This window comes from Bombus vosnesenskii, unplaced genomic scaffold, assembly GCF_011952255.1.
Source record: "Bombus vosnesenskii isolate JDL3184/JDL3185 unplaced genomic scaffold, Bvos_JDL3184-5_v1.1 scf7180000014833, whole genome shotgun sequence".
NCBI classification, from domain to species: Eukaryota; Metazoa; Arthropoda; class Insecta; order Hymenoptera; family Apidae; genus Bombus; species Bombus vosnesenskii.
Genome location: NW_022883673.1, coordinates 1 through 17,106, shown reverse-complemented (window position 1 = coordinate 17,106; position 17,106 = coordinate 1). Strand labels below are relative to the sequence as shown.

The window sequence follows — 17,106 nt, the reverse complement described above, 5'->3', positions numbered from 1 at the left end:
GGTTCGCGTACACACCGTGTGTAAGAACTATTAAAAACCACACAGTGTATCGCGACTACCTTTCTACTACTTAACCCAAGTCCTATATTATCAGTCTTAGGTCCGAGGCGGCTCCTGTCACGTAAAATTGGTACTTGGGTGGTAGTCAGAAGGCTGAGTCGTAACCCAACTACTTATTTTCCTTTATAAAACTTTATTATAAACACTTACAAAATAACACCGAACCGGAGAATAGGGGTTGTATGAGTACAGCAACTAGAAGAGGAACAAGAACTGCCCGAGCTGGGTGAAGTCTCGGTTTATATACGTTTTGGTTTTAGGATGTTGAGGGGCTAGGTGTAGGTTATGATGTAGAAAAGTTTCCGAAGGTCGGGGGTCCATATCCTATCTCTGATGTGGACGGAGGTGCGTCACAGCCTTGGTGTATGCTATGATGATAAGGTGGTGATGTGTCCAAAAGTGTCCGAAGGTCGGGTGTCGATGTATTATCACTGATGTAGGTTGAGATGTGATTGATGTCACATACCCCCCTCTTTAGATTGATTTTGGTCCTCCAAAATCTTAGTGTTTCCTCAGTATGGAGCGATGGAATTGGACTCTGACTGGTTCGACTTGTACTTGTTCTTCTTCGTCGTGGTATATGCTTTTGCTATTTCAACCTGTGAAGGTTGTTGGCTGGTTAAATTTCGACTACGATTAATAGGGATAATTTGCTAAGTTTGACGAAATGCCGCAGTATCACGTGTTGAATCTTTTGTAGACTTTCTAACAGCCTGTGATATAGAATGAGTTAGTGGTCTTTGAGTAATGGTTTTATACTATCTTGTTGTTTCTTTATAGTTTGATTGTTATCCAGTTGTTCCTTTGATACTTGCATTTCTTTGTTTTGTTTAGCAACTTCTAAAGCCTTTTCAGCATCTACAACTGGTTCTTTTTCCATGCATGTAATTTCTTCTTCAACCAGTACAACTGTGCTTTTCTCTATAGTTCGTGTTTTTGTGTCATTTAGTAAACTTTTCAATTCAATTTCCACAGTATCTGGAGCTTTAGATACCGACTGACTGTCATCTTCTGCATTTTCAATGCCCCAATCATCAAAGATATCCTGAATGACACTTCTTTTGTTAGTTATGCGCACTTTATCTGCTTCACTTATAGATTTATTCCTTCCTTCTGTATTAGCAACATGTATAAGTACGACAATTTTATTATGAATAATTTTCTTTTCTACATTAATTTTATGTGAACTATTAAAAGATCAATCTTGCCATTTCCATTTGTTGTTTCTTGTTATTCTTTTCTTTAATATCAATGTTATCTGCAGTTTCTAGATCACTAATTACTCCTGAGGTAATAGGAGTTATAGAATCGTTTCTTGTCTTTGTATGATTTAATATGTCATAATTGTATTTCTGGCTACAATTTTCAGAAACTTCTTGAGCCACAATTTCTGTTGAAATTACTTCTATAATTGTTCCATCACTTTCTCGTGCTTAACCTATCGAATTAAATTCTTCATTTACAATTTCAGCGTTCTTCATTCCTTTTTGTTCTGCAGAAACATTTTTTTTTCTTCATTGGAATTTACAACAGCATCCTTTTCATGTACAGTTAAAACAATATTTTCTTCTGTACTTTCATTCATATCATTAATATATAGTAGTTTCTACAGTCAGTACCATTACTTCTGAACTACTATCAACTAGTTTAGACAAATCTGTGTCTGTATCCGTGATATGCAATGTTTGGGCTTTATCATCAAAAGTTTCACCAAGTGTTTTAATTAATGCTTGACACTGAGCATTAGTAACACTAACTGTATCTATATTTAACACTGTACAAACGTTGTGTTTCTCAATGTTTTGTTCACCCTCATTTGTATTAAATATTTCAACATCGTTCGTACTTTCTTTATCTAAAGATGTGTCACCTGCATATCTTGAATGATCTCCAATCTCAGTTGTATTCTCTGCTTGCTTTTCTTGAAATTTCTCATCTTTTTTTTTTTTATATTGATCATCAATTTGTGGATCCTTATTTATTATTTCTTGTTCTACTTCATTAATCGCAGCGTTCTTTATGCTCTCTGTCTCACTACTTTCCTTACTTTAAAAATTTTTTTTTGTTTTTATTTAAATCTGTTACATCACATTTATTTACTACTAAACCATCTTGAATTGTATTATCTGTACATTCCTGTGACTTATTTTTTTTTTTGATTTTCTGGAATATCATGCACATTCTTTATAATATCAGTCGTTGATTCTGATATTAATGAAGAAGATACATCTACTTTTATCGATGATTCTACTTTATTAATGTCACTGTGCACTTCATGTAGTTGTTCCATAGTAAAACATCAAGATTGTTACAATTACTTAAGAAGTCATGGATTGTTATTTAAATATTTACTGCACTTTTCCATCAATGTAACCCTTTATGGCAGTTTGACATTCTACAGAACACCAATGCTGTATCAGTTTATATTTTTCTTCATCATGAAGTTTTATTATATCACCTAATTCTTCCTGATGTTTCTTTTTCTTTTTTTTCAATTTTCAAATAAGAGTGTGTTTTCTATGTGAATCTTTTAATTCTTGGTTCGCCTCGAGTAAGCGATTATTAACATCTTTGGAAAGTTTTTGGACGTTTTCCAGTTCTTTTCTAAGAAAATTATTTTGTTCGTTCATATCTTTTACTTTACTAAAATCCAGTTTCAATTTATTAGTTTCTTCTTCATATTTATATCCAAAATCACCCACTTTTTCATATTCACCCTTTAGTTCGTCTAGTTCACATTGAAGGGCAGATTATTTGTCCTTGTGGTTCAAGAACTACATTTTATCTCTTTTGCATCTTTAGCTCCAGCTTCACGTTCCTCCATTGAATTACTAACACATGAATTAAGTTTGGCCTTTTTTTTTGTTCCAGCAAGTCAACTTCATATTTGTGACTTATGTTATTTCTTCTAATTTTATTGTTAGTTCTTCAATTTGTATTCCAAAAGATTGAACTCTTTTTACGTGCGTGTGTGTTTTTTTTTGTAACTCGTCGAATTGCAATTCTAATTTTTGCACTTCCTCCTTCATGTCCTCTATATGCTTCTCGAACTCTTGTGTCGTCCTGTCTTTGTCGGAACATTCTACTTGAAGATCAGCGAGTTGATGCTCGGGATCGTAATTCAATTTTTGGTCGTTAGCAGTAATAAGCTCGCGTAACTTCACTTTTGAACTTGATCTTGTTTGGTCTTGATTGTGTTTTCGTAGTGCTTGTGGTGTTCTAAAAGTAATCGTCACGTTGCTTGCATTTTTAGTGCACATTGATACACTGCACTCTGCACAGGCAATGCTTTTGTTGTCATGAAATCTCTCTAACTTTTCAGTAACAAAACCTTTTATTTTATTATTTAATTTTGGATCATGCGCCCCTGGTGGAGATACATTATGTGTTCTCTTTACCTTTATTATGCACACGTTTTCCTTTTGCTCTCAATTTTTCGATCATCTTGTGCTGTTCTATATATTGTGTTCTTATGTTCTTCGCATATAAATCCTGTCGATTGACTTTATCTTTCAGTTGAGGTACATGTTTAATTCTTTACCTGTGATTATGATGAACAGCCTCAGCGTATTTCCTTTCTCTCTCTTTTTTTTTATGGATTTCTTGATAATCTTTTAGAAGTTGCTCGTTATATTTGGAAAGCTTTCTCACTTCGTGTTCAGCTGTTTCCTAACGGGATTTTTCTTCTTCAAGTTTTTCTGTAATCATTTTTTCTAAACTTCTCCATTTATTCTGTTCTTCTTCGAGTAACTCATTACGTTTCGGTATCTGTCTATCTTTTCCTTTAAAACATTTAATTTTATCAGAGAGTTCTCCTATTTTCAAACTTGCTTCATTTAAGGTAACTTTATGAGTTTCCGATTGATGCTTTAACATTTGATGTAAGTCTTCTATTGCTGTTTCACGTTCTTTCAACTGTTCATTAAATTCGTTTTTTAGCATATCCACTCGAGAAATTTCGAGTTCTTGAGCATCGTTTCTTCTTTTAGAAATTTGGCTTATTTTCTCTCGCCTGCTGCTACATGTTGCTGTCATTTTATCAACTTCTTTCTTCTTTTTTTTTCTTTTTTTTTTTTTTGAACTTAAAATCTTGATTTAAAGTTTGTGTTTCACTATATGATTTATTATTATTAACTAGTTCAACATTATTTTCAGTAGATTTTTTTTCGCGTGATTTTTATACTTATTTAAATAGTTTAACATGAGCAAATGCATCGTACGTCAGATATACCATTTTTAATAAATTGTCGCCTTTACAACTCGAGTTACCTCTGAACGAGTCGCATGATTGATCAATAAGCCATGAGTAATTATGCAAATTCAGTTTTTTTCATCTATTTATTTGAATATTATAACAAAGACTTTACATTGAATATTTTATTAAAATTGTAAGTTTTTCATAAACGCTTCAAAATCCACAGTCTATTGATCAACTCCTCTATCCTTTCTCTTTCTCCTCACTAAAATAGATAAATTCCTAATGTAGTTTGTGGATAATATTTTTTTTTTTTCTAAAGGAAATCACATTTATCATCTGATATATTTTTTGAAATAATTTCTGTCTGTACATTTTCTTCTTTTTCCTTACTCCTCTTTCTCTTTCTAATGAATTCTTTTTATTCCGTAAAATAGTTTTTGTATATTCAATTTTGTTAAGTGCAATCCTTATTTCTGATAACTTACTTTTATTAGATAATTCTTGTGAATCTTCTACTACATCTTCCATATCATTTTGAGTGCGGCTTCTACCTTCAGTAAATTTAATATCTTGAACCGTATCATTAATTTCAATAGCTCTTTCGGTATCAAGTAAATCGCACTTATTATTTAATATACCTTTTGAATTGACTTCTGTCTCTGCAGTTTCTTCTTTTGTATCTTCTTCGAGTTTTCTTTGTTCTTTTAATCCACCCTTCTCATTTTGTAGGATCTTCCTTGTATCTTCATCTTTTTTAACTTCGACTTTATCCCATCTCCTAGGTCTGCCTCTATGTTTCGCTTCATCAGTTGCTATTACACCCGTTACTGCATTATCATTTTCTACAGATTTATACCTATCGCTGTCACTAGTTGTGTTCGTTAAAAGAACTTCCCTTCGTTGACGAGTATCAGTTGTTTCGTTTTCACTATCTGAAATTGATTTTTGTTTAACACCTCTTTTTTCTTCTTTGGCAAATTTATTTTCTACATTTTCCGATGCCTTTTGTTTATTAATTATTTCACACTTGTCTTCGATTAATTTCGTCTTTAAAGCGCTTCGCAAAATTTTATTTGTGTTTGATTGTCTGGTTTGATTATAAACAATTTCTTCAAATTTTGGCGAAGTAGCAGGCTTTGCAGCAACATTATAACGACTGCTCCGTTTACTACTATCTAACATAGGTGGAGATGGATTCTTGTCATCTTTATTCTCTAAAGACTTCTCTTGTGTATTAGCATCTAAATTTCTCGACATAAGATCTGCTGAAGTTTTTGATTCTGTAGTGTCACATGCATTTTTCGCTGTCATCATTTGGTCTTCTTCTATAAGCAAATGTTCATTATTGTAAGCATTATTTCTTGCTTTTTGTATGGATTCTAATGATATATTTTGTTCAACGTTGTCTATTGATTTTGTATCATTTTCAGCAGTTGATTTACTAACTGCTTCTAATTCCTTCGTTTCAATTTGGTTTTCTTTATTTGTATCGCCGTCCAAAATATTTCTCATTGAAATATTATCCTTCTTGTTATGATCTCTTTCTGCTTCTCCTAAACTTTTACTTTTTTTGTCAAACCATTCTTGTAAATTTTGAGTATCTTGTGACGAAGATGGTGACAAATCATTATACAATACTGCAATATCTTCTTTCCTTCGTTCCACAGACACTTTCTGGTATTCTGTTGAGCTATTGACATCAAACATTAAGTCTGTTTTAATGAAAATATAATCCTGTGAAGCGGTGTCAATTGATACTTTCCTTTCATAAGAATTTTCTACATTAGACTGCAATTCTTTTGAAAATTCTTTCAAAACCATTTCTTCATTTCCTACAGTAACGTCTGTTTTCTCCAAGCTTTTGTTCAAATTATTAGAAACTAAACTACCCTGATAACTCCGACTAGTCGCTGCTTTAATAGTCTCCTTTAACAGTTTTCTTAACTTGATTTCGTTCTGCTTCTGCATAGCGTCTAGTATGGCCCGAATACTTGGATCCACACCAGTAGCCATAGGGCTAACAGAAGATGTGTCTTCTGATTTTTTGCTCATAGTGGTTATTGTACTGTTGTTGGAGTCTGTACTAGCGAAGCTATTGCGACGAGTACGATAATATTTAAAAGAATCCAGTTCTTTACCTGAATATTCTTCTTTTCGTGACCAGTTTCAGTTTTGGTGATGACCGTAGTCCGCTTTCCGTAGAAGTCGTTTTCACGCAAAGTGAGCTGATCTGCAGAGGTCCGCTGATCCCTCAATCTTCAATGATGCACGTATGCCGAAATGCGTAATTTCGTTTTCTTGAAGTTGATGGATCCTGGCACGGATCGCCAAAATGTCACGTAAAGTTGGTACTTGGGTTGCGAGAGAAAAGAAAGCTGAGTCGTAGCCCAACTATTAATTCTCTTTTATCGAACTTTATTATGACTTTGGCACTTACAGTAGAATAACGTTGAACAGAGAAAGGGGTGTTGTACAAGAACAGCAACTAGAACGAGAACTCCCCGGGCTGGATGAAGTCTCGGCTTATATACACCCTGGCTTGGGGATGTTGGGGGGTTTGGTGTGGATTCCAAGGAGTCCGAAAGTCGGTGTTGGGGCCTTATCTCTGATGGGGACTAAGATGCGTCGCGGCGTTGGCGTCCGACAGTCGGGAGTCGATGTCTTTTCTCTGAGAGGTAATTGGTGTCACACCGGCAATCGTTACGTCGATTTTCATAGGCCTTGGCATCGTGTTTTGTGGATGCGCAATGGTCCATAACGTCTTCGTGTGGCAGAGGGTAAGAACACATCGCTATTAAAAAAGAAAACGAACACGTTCAAACACGTCTAAATCATCTTTTATGTGTATTTTACGCGGAAATCATTTTATCGTGAAATTTTGTTTTTCAGAGTTACCATAATTTATCTGGTAGAGTTCATAAAAATTTTTCTGAAATCAATTGCAAGCTTTTAGGAAACCAGGATTTTTCACATTTTTAAGAAGCGTTATAATTATATTGCTGATCTTTATTTTATTCGTGCGAAATTGAAAAGTACGCAAATGGCGCAAAATGCATAAAATGCGCTAAAATATACGTATATAAGAAAACAAATCTCGATTAAAATTTTATTTCTTTGATTATGTTCGTAAAACTACAAACTTGTATAAAAATACGCATTCTAGTTATAAGTGTTAAAACATTCGATCTAGTCCTTATCACATTCATGAAAACCTCCATTTAACCATTCGTTGTATCAACGAACATTCATATGCAAAACTTACCACCTACCACAACCCTAAATATCCCCCTTTATAAATTATACACTTTAGAGTGGACTGGTTGGGTCAGAGTGATATAAGCTTACAAGTTCTCGAGGAGTTCTACCGAAGTTACATTTACGTTTGCATAATTTCACCGAAAAAGATACTCTGTAGACAGGTTCGTTTGTTTATGTGATCCGCGATCGCAACTATTTCAAGGGGATTTTATAAATAACCATACACACGATATTCAGTGTATTTTCGTATTCTCGTTTATTTTTGGGAGATTTGTAAAACTGTTGAACAAAATAATTGAGTAACGATTATATTTGCTGAGAAAAAGTCTTTTTCTCTGTACCCCTCCTTCTACTTCAAGCATGTAGTATTGACAATAAGATTGACAATGGCTGAAAGTAATCCAAAAGAGTTTTCACCATGGTTATCGGTAACGAAAAAGTTGTCCGTTGTCCGCGGATTCGTTATTGAACCTAGGATCATTGTCATTAGTCTCTCGAATATCTAATAACCACGGTTACTTGTCCGGTTCTATGGTAATCGTATTTGCACTAGTCAATGTCTTCTCTATTGCATAACGACAACGTGTAACCCAAACGAAGATTCGTTTCACGCCCCTAACCCTAATTCTGATGTAAACCCGACGTATATATATATATAAATAAATAAGTAATTATAAATTAATATTACCTATTATTAATAATAATTTAATTATATATCTCAAGATAATAAAATATTTATAATTTATATTAATTTTTATATATAAATATTTAATTATATATAATACATTTTTTCAATTTAAAGTTAAAATATTTATATTTATATTTTAATTTTTTTATAAAATTAAATGTATGTATAAAGATTTTAAAATTAATATATTTAAAATTAATAATTATATATTAATATATACTTATATACAAGATAATTCAATTTTTATCAATTTTATTAAAAAATTTTATTTTATTACGTTAAATATTTATAAATTATTTTAATTTAATTATCTAATTAAATTATTATTAATTAATTATAATAGCAATATTTATAATAGTATTGTTAATTTTTTATTTTTATATTTTAAAATATATATATAATGTACGTATCCATTATGTATTTCCAATGTACGTACAGCAGATACTCGCAGGAAAAACCAACGAGACTAATAATAAAATCAATGAATTAGAAAAAAAGAGCTATAGACAAATATCTTATAATATACCGTGGCATAATCTGCAATTTATTATAAAATAATTGATCCGAGCAGTATCAATTATAAAAGAAGATGGCTGAATATGATAGACACTGTCGAATACTAATCAAATATAATCATTTAGTTAATCTTTAAGATTTAAGTTAAGATACATCTTTGAGGAATCAATAAGTGTTTCGCTAATAGCCTAATAGATCTCTTGATAGATCAAACGAAGAAATACCTAACCGCGATTACAGCCAATTGGTACATATTATTCGATACATAATTAATATTTGTATCACGTACAGCGATGCAAGTGGTATTGAAGAAAATAGCCATTTTATGTTACAACTATAACGAGTAAATTTACTCGTTTAACTTGAGAGGAATTAAAAAGGTACCTGACTTTTAAATAAGCATTAAATAAGAAATTTAAATATCGCAGACGGTGATGTAGGTGTTATTCAAGAAAAGAGAACATTTTATTTTGTAATTAGCACGAGTAAATGAACGAATATCGATAATATAATATAAGGATTAATATGAATTTTATCTGGCTGATTATTTAAATACCATAACATATTTCACAGTAACGTCATCGACTGCCGTTAGGCTCTTTTCCCTTTTTGTTCAAACTAATTGATAGTCGAAAACTAGTATCAAGGAGGTGTGAATTTAGTCTTAGTTTGTAGAAACTATTAAAATGATAAAAATGGATACCGTATTAAATCGTCGAAGGCGCCAATTTACGATAAAAATTAAGAAATTGTTCAATTTGATTTTGTTACAATGGAAAACCCCTCCTTTGCTATGTCAAGAGATCGTTAACGTTTGATTGACATCTCGACACCTTGTCAAGATATATAAGGAACGCGGAAGTCGCGCGCGAGCTCTTTCGTGCCTGAAATTCCGGACAGTGAACATCCAAGAAGAATTTAAATATAAGGTAAATAAAAAAAAATATCAAATAACAACATTGTAACTAGTAGTTTATAACGTCTAAGCCATTAATTTACAATACTTGAGAAATTAATTTATAATATTTAAGCTATTAATTTATAACATTTAAGTTATTAATTTACAACATCTAAGCCATTAATTTACAACATTTGAACTGTTATTTTATACATTTAAGTTATTAATTTATAACATTTAGGCTATTAATTTACAACATCTTAGCCATTAATTTACAATATTTGAACTATTATTTTATACATTTAAGCCATTAATTTATAACATTTAAACTATTAATTTATAACATTTAAGCCATTAATTTATAACATTTAAGCTATTAACTTTCAACATTTAAGCCAATAATGTACAACATTTAAACTGTTATTTTATACATTTAAACTATTAATTTATAACATTTAAGCTATTCATTTATACCTTCTAAGCCATTAATTTATAACATTTAAGCCATTAATCTAAAACAATTACATCATTAATTCTTAACAGTTATACCAATAATTTATAACAACATTTTCCCATTAATTCAATGTAATTATGCTCTTAATTTATAACAGTTGTACCCTTAATCGGAAGTAACTCTACATTCATTGATTTTAATCAATACCATAAATTCGTAGTGAGTGAATTAAAGATTTATTTTGCTTTATTTTATTAACGAAATCTATCAAGTCTTTGAAGTGCTATTTCATTCCCATATAGCATTATATTTTAACTCTGAATACAGTATTCAATTTCCAATTTCACTATTTCGTATAAAATCTGTGGTAACACAGAGTGTCGATGTATGTGTCACGTAAAATAACAAAATAAAAAAGGAATTTGAGGTAAAAAATAAAAAAAGAAAACTTTATTTTTTTTCTAACATCAATACACTTTACAATCTACTTCCGAACTCTAGGCGTGACTTTCTAAGACTGACTCTTATGATTTTACTTTCGATCGGATCCGATTACTTTCTTTTGTCATTCCTCAACATCCCCACCGTCCATGCATTTGCTAGGCGTCCGCGATCGTTGCCACGTGCTTTATCTTCTAGAACCTTCGGTGGAAGGACCGTTGGGATGTTGGATGGCATTGGTTTCAGCGATATACATCGCCGAGTGCTTTATCTCTATCGTCAGTCCATCGGACTTGAAGTATGCCGGTCGTGACATATGTAACGATATATGGTATAACGTTATAACGTATTACTTTACATGATATAACTTTATAACGTATTACGTATTACGTATGACGTTATAACGTATTACGTTATATGGTATAACGTTATAACGTATTACGTTATATGTTATAACGTTATAACGTAATACGTTATATGGTATGACGGTATAACGTATTACGTTATATGGGACGACCTGTTTCTGTCTGGAGATTGATTCCTAATACAACGTGTGTCCCATTATATCAGCATCTCTAAAGTACAATTCTATGTGATTTCTAGGGAGAACAATACAACCGATCCACACCTTCGTCAGGCAAAACGTTTATCCCGTGACCCTGGCTACGTTCGGCGACCAGTTGTCACCTCGAACCCACTTTCGCTTTCACAAATGTCAAACAATTACAAATGACAATTGCTTAATTACAGTTATGATAAAATCTAGGCTAAAGCATTAGAAGGCTTCCTCAAAATTGCAAAGGGAAGGCTCCGGTTTTCCTTTCATCTCCGACATATATAATAACCTGTTAATAGCAGCGTTATCGTCAATTTAACTACCCTTATTATCCCACAAGAAATAAGGGATCGAACGATTCGTGGCGTCGATTAATCAATTGCAACGGGAATTTACGACTCCCGTTGGCGCGCTTCCTTGAGATCGCGTCTCCTCACGAACGTGCGAATTTACATATTTAACAATATATATATGGCGGGTTAATGTTGAAATTTTGGGTGTTTGGGCGTTAATTTTAGTTTCTTTACATTTTCTTCCTTTAGGAATACCTGCACTTTATCATTTATGGAAGTTTTGTTAACAGAAACGAAAAATTTAGAAAAGATATGTATAATCAAGGAATCTCAGGATAGCACACTTAGACTGCAGATTTTTCTGTATGCAAAAGTAAGTCAAAGGAAGAGGATGAAGTTTTCTTGTATAAGGCTTTGTTTCTGCTTGAGCTAGCTTACAATGAAGTACGTTCAGTGTGACAGAGTATCTACAACTATTTCAAACTTTAGCTTTAAATAAAAAAAGTTTACGCGCAAAAATAAGCTGGAAAAATGAAAAATGTTTTTTTTTCTTGTTTGACGTCTTATCCTGTCTGGCGGTATGGAATTATTCTGGAAAAGCCTGTATATGTACAGAGTATATAAAAAATACACTTATTTGACCGGGCCACTCTAATTCTACAACTCTGGATGATACAGTTTTACAAACGTCTACTCATCGCGAGGACCAACTTGCCAACTTTTCAAAATAAGCTATGAGTCGCAATTGAACCGTTTTCTGGAGAAATGACGTTGAAATTTCATTGAGTCTTACATCGAGATTATTCGCAACAAGTTTATATTTCGCAGTCAGGTAGAAAGTAAGCAATGTGACATCAACGAGAAAACAACAAGTTTTCGTTAGCAGGTGGGATAGCCCGTGATAAACAGAATGGAGCAATCAGCGTGATTTCACATTATTACAGAATTATCTACTGCGTGAAAAAAGACTTTCAAACAAAGATTCTGATTTTATTAGCTTTCTTTTAGAATAAATAGAAAATAAAATTTGTAAATAACAATTAATCTCATTATTTTAAATAATATATTTAAACTTGTTGAAATTGCAAATAATTTATTTCTGTCTTTTAACATTTAAACAATTATTTAAATGAAAATTTATTTAATAGTGCCCAGTATTGCGCGCAACACATTTTTGGAACAACAAACAATTCGATAGTCGGTAATAGAGATAGATGGCAAAATAATTGGATTTATTGATAAAATGAGGATTAAATTGATTAAAAAAAGTAAATTGATTAAAATGTATACAAATCCTACATATACAAGAATAATATCTTGCACATCATGGTATCCAAATATACTTTCCCAGTAAAGTTCCATTTGATCCTCGTGCTAAGTAGCATACAGTGCCAGCAAACGTCAATTTTTACAAAATTTTGCATGAATCAATAGATCCAGAGGCTCCGATCCTCCGAAATCACGCTAGTGGACACTTATACGCCCTGACACTTTTTATACATGCTGTACATAAAAATATATGTATCGAACTGTTGTTATTTCTATACTCAGAGGTAAGATCAGAGTAGTTATTATTTTATTGAATGGATAAATCTATTACACCGTTCTGAGCCAAAAAAAGGCTTTATTGCACACGCTTACAAAAACTAGGGATAAAAACAAAAAAGCATCTTAAGCCTATCGATTAAATCTATCGATTGTAACTAGCATCATCCTCTAGTTACTATTTCTTATCACTAACGCATCTGCATATGGATGGCGAGCACGAACTCACGTTGTCATTTTCAACAGAAACTTTGATACAAAGTACGCAGATTTGTGTATAAATACATTACGGTTGAAAAATTGTTGAATATTTACTACTGTGTATCTGTTATACTTGATCGTTAACACCTGTTTTTTTCGCCTGCCTAACTTACTATCCTCAAAACATTATCAGATTATACATTTTGTTCGGCTGATAAAATGGAATTTCTTGGAATTTAGAGCTCCCTTTACATTCACTTGTTATTGTACGAGTATTTTGCTCGTTCACCAGCCGTTCACTCATTTTATTTTGCAATCGTGACAATTTGATGCTGCTTCTCCACTCTGTATAACGTGTTACCTACAAACACCAATATGTATATAATCTGATGCATTAATTACTATACGATACACCATGAGGACGTTAATACACGCAAAACGAAATAGATAAACAGTATCTGCTAAAATTATAGCTATAATATATAATATAATAAAATATATAGTACAATATAATATAATATATTTTTGTTACAGTCGACTTCTCCAAAAGTTAAAAGCTTGTCTTGTTATTGGCATGTACCGTAAACACTCGACTAATTGCGTATTTCTTAAAGCTATATTTCCCCTCTTTACAACTTTTTTACGAGATTAGTTTGAAATCAGCCCAATTGATAAACCATTTCAATTTTCACTCTCTATATTCAAAATTTATTATAATCAATTCTATTTTAGTTTTTGTTATCAAAGGAACATAAATTGGAAGTTGAAACAAAAAACATGGGTTCTAATTAAATATTACTATCTGCTTCTATTCTTAATCGTTACGAATTATTTATACATTATTACCAATTATCAATTGTTTATTATACATTGCTCGTTGCATTCACCCTATTACCCCTACACTTCCGTATCATCAACCATATTGCTATCTTCGAATAATTTTCCTCAAACGCAAAATCTCCCACATACCTAACCTTTTAATTTCAAAGCTAATTAATTCAGGGACATCTTCGATCTTTAACAAGCGTGTATCCTACCAATGATTAGCAGCTACTCTTCATTAATTCATTAATTCATTGATTCAATCTGTAACGTTTCGAGTATGTACATCGCATGTCGTATCATTGTATCGGTATTGTATCTGTTGATTCGAAAGATAGCTGGTTACTCAGGTGGCTAAATTGATCTCGCCATAGACGAAACTTATTTGTGTATCCATCTATGTATATATAAAAGATATACACAAGCAAACAGATAAGGCAATCGAGAATCAATGGATTCAATAGCCGGTAAATATTTACAAAAAAAGGAGATACCGCCGATTTTGACATTTTTTAAATATTTTGTTAATGTTATCAGTTTGAGTAAGATTTTATTCGAGGATTGCCGTTCATTAAAAAGTTAATATCAAAAAGTTCAATGAGTCATTTGCATTTAAGAGAGTGTACTTAGTCAGATTCTTAGTAAACACTTATCCAACAGCCGATCGTTTAGTCATTTTCGATTCGATTATTCGTGTTCGTTTTTTCGTGTTCGATAACGTTTTGCAGAAGAAGATTCGATTCAATGTTTGTAATATGTCGTGTATACAATTTCAATAATTACATTCGATAATTGCACAAAAATCGGGACTGAAACGTTACAATTATGGAGACGTAGGAACGACTCTATTCCTCAAAATTGACAACGCGAATGAAAGAGAAAGAGAGCCTCGTTAAAGGCTGGCGATAAATTGAAAGATTCTTATTTGCGATTTTTGATCAATGAAATTTTTGCTAATATGTTTCTTGCGTTTTACTGGTTAAAATGACACCAAACACGATAAAATTTGGAACATATTTGCTTACTTAATAATTGGTAATTAAATATTATTCATATTATATCATGTTTGATCTTATTTTAGTCGGGGAAATCCTACAAATGCGTTAGTGGAAATTTAATTTTAAAAAGCCTAAAATAAGGCAATTTTCAGTTTTGAATGATTACTCGGATACATTGTCTCAACGATAACTGATAATATTGGATCATGTTACACTGCTTGATCGCAATGGACCGCCAAATTTCCGCGATACCTCAGGGAAATCTGTCCTTCTCAAAGTGGACACGACGGCTGTGTAACTACGTAGAGGACTTTTTCGTGCAATTATCGAATGTTTGTACTAACCGTTTAATTTTTGTTCCAAAATTCTTATTCTTTATATTAGATGAATAATTCAAATATCCCACTGTGAAGTACCTGTGTTATTATTGATTGGTGTTTTATAATTATATTAAACAACGAATACTGAATAACGAAGTATTTTTCGGTTAAGGATTTCTTTCGTTATTCATAATTAATAATTATTGTATATAGCAATTTCGACAAAGTAACGAAGATGTAGAGTCGAATTCGAGTACGATAAGTAGTCACAGAAAATTTATCTTTTCTCCAATTGATTGCGTCTCCTAGTTTAATGGTGTTTTATAAACGGGCCGCTTATCTTGAAAATGGTAAATCCATTTTCCTTTGTTTCGGAATATTGAAACATTACGTTCGATTGGACTATTTTACTACGTTTTATGACCTTGAGTGACCTTAAATGACCGCGATATTTAAATCCGTCTTCAAAAGAGCAACAATGGGACAAATAGGTATTCAAAACTACACGGCTACACTTAAAAAAAAACGAAGCCTATTAAAGTGTTCTTTAAAACTCGTAAACGCGTCCATCTGAGAAAAACTTTTTCCATCGCGTAATAGCCTCCTCGAAACCAAACAACTTTTGTTTCAAACATTTCCCTGCGTCTCAAAAAATTGAAAGAATTATTCAGGTGGTTTGCTGTTGAAGACTCAGCCTGTATATCCCCAAAATTCCATGTAGTTCTGATTGTTAGGCAAACTGATATTGTAATCTAACACGAGTCAACCTCATCAAGGGGCGAGAGGGAGGGGGTGTCAATAGACTAAACACAGAAGTATTCGCCTCTATATGTACCTCTATTCGCTATTTTGAACATGAACAGAAAGATAACAGTACGGAGTGGGTGAGAAAAGCATTAAGAATTTTGATCCAGTATTTTTTAATCTCTTTATTGTGACACGAAAACTACGGAAAAAGTAATTTAAAAAAGCGACCAGATATCAATGACCTACGAAAAAGATAAAATTCATCCGGACAGAAAGAAGGAAGAAAACTATTTAACGTTTCATCAGAGAAAAAGAATCGAGGAAAAGGCTTGGTTATTGATCTTGTGAGACAGGAACGTCATAAATGCTAGTATAGGTAATCTTGCAGAAATTGTTAAGAATCTTTATCGTAGTTTGGTATGAAAAATATCGAATAATTTGGATTTCGACTCACATACAAAATAAGATGCAGGGGAGAGTCGCACAGTACCTTGTGCTAGAGTTGGTAAAAATGAAAATTTACAAAGTGACTTTATAGCACAAACGGAACTTGATAAAAGTAGGAAAATTAATTTTATGAAATTCAATAATACGAATTGACGAATTGACAATGTGCAAGAATAGTAATGTCGGAATTTGTAGGAAACGAAAAATTGTCGTCCAGTACCGATCAATTATTTAATTATTTGATCTTTTGCTCTAAATGGTTAATAATGTTTTAAAAAGTCCTCTAGATGTCAGTATACATATTCTTATTCAAATTTGATTTTTATATATATCGTATGGAAAATACTTAATATTTTCTTGATCTGCGCATTCGACGTGTGCCCAGACTTCACATTCGTCGTTTTTGAAACATTGAAAGCTTCAGTGACCTGTCTTTGGGCCATTTTATTTTTGAGGAGTAGCTTCGAAGCCCCATTCATGTTCTCCTCTGACCATTTCTCTCTTTTCTGTTTTGGACTTTCAGACATTTTTCTATGGGAAAAGGTACAAGAAAAATTAAACGGACACCTTCTAATTTAGTCTCAGTTGCCAAAATATTGAACTTACAGGTAAAAGAAATTCGGTCTATGACTAAATCATCGGTATTGGACGACAAATACGTTGA

General features: G+C 32.3%; 1 protein-coding gene and 1 pseudogene across 1 annotated transcript; both read right to left on the bottom strand.

The window, feature by feature from the left end:
- Positions 1 to 790: 790 nt before the first annotated feature.
- On the bottom strand, positions 791 to 5,569 carry LOC117240672 (myosin-11-like). The gene is made up of 8 exons (XM_033506700.1): positions 5,428 to 5,569; positions 4,744 to 5,190; positions 3,735 to 3,956; positions 3,024 to 3,427; positions 2,413 to 2,543; positions 1,680 to 2,106; positions 1,269 to 1,379; positions 791 to 1,105 (listed from the first exon to the last, which is right to left on the bottom strand). The coding sequence occupies exons 1-8, from the start codon at positions 5,567 to 5,569 to the stop codon at positions 791 to 793; spliced, it is 2,199 nt and encodes a 732-aa protein (XP_033362591.1).
- Positions 5,559 to 6,594, bottom strand: LOC117240670 (annotated as a pseudogene).
- Positions 6,595 to 17,106: the final 10,512 nt, after the last annotated feature.

Excerpts from the sequence above, each read along its gene's own strand:
- LOC117240672 (XM_033506700.1), bottom strand. The coding sequence starts at position 5,569 with ATGACAGCGAAAAATGCATGTGACACTACAGAATCAAAAACTTCAGCA. Across the intron at positions 1,380-1,679 it reads ATAGTAGTTCAGAAGTAATG|ACAAGAAACGATTCTATAAC; the intron begins GTACTGACTGTA and ends AATCATACAAAG. Across the intron at positions 1,106-1,268 it reads AGAAACAACAAATGGAAATG|GATATCTTTGATGATTGGGG; the intron begins GCAAGATTGATC and ends AGTGTCATTCAG.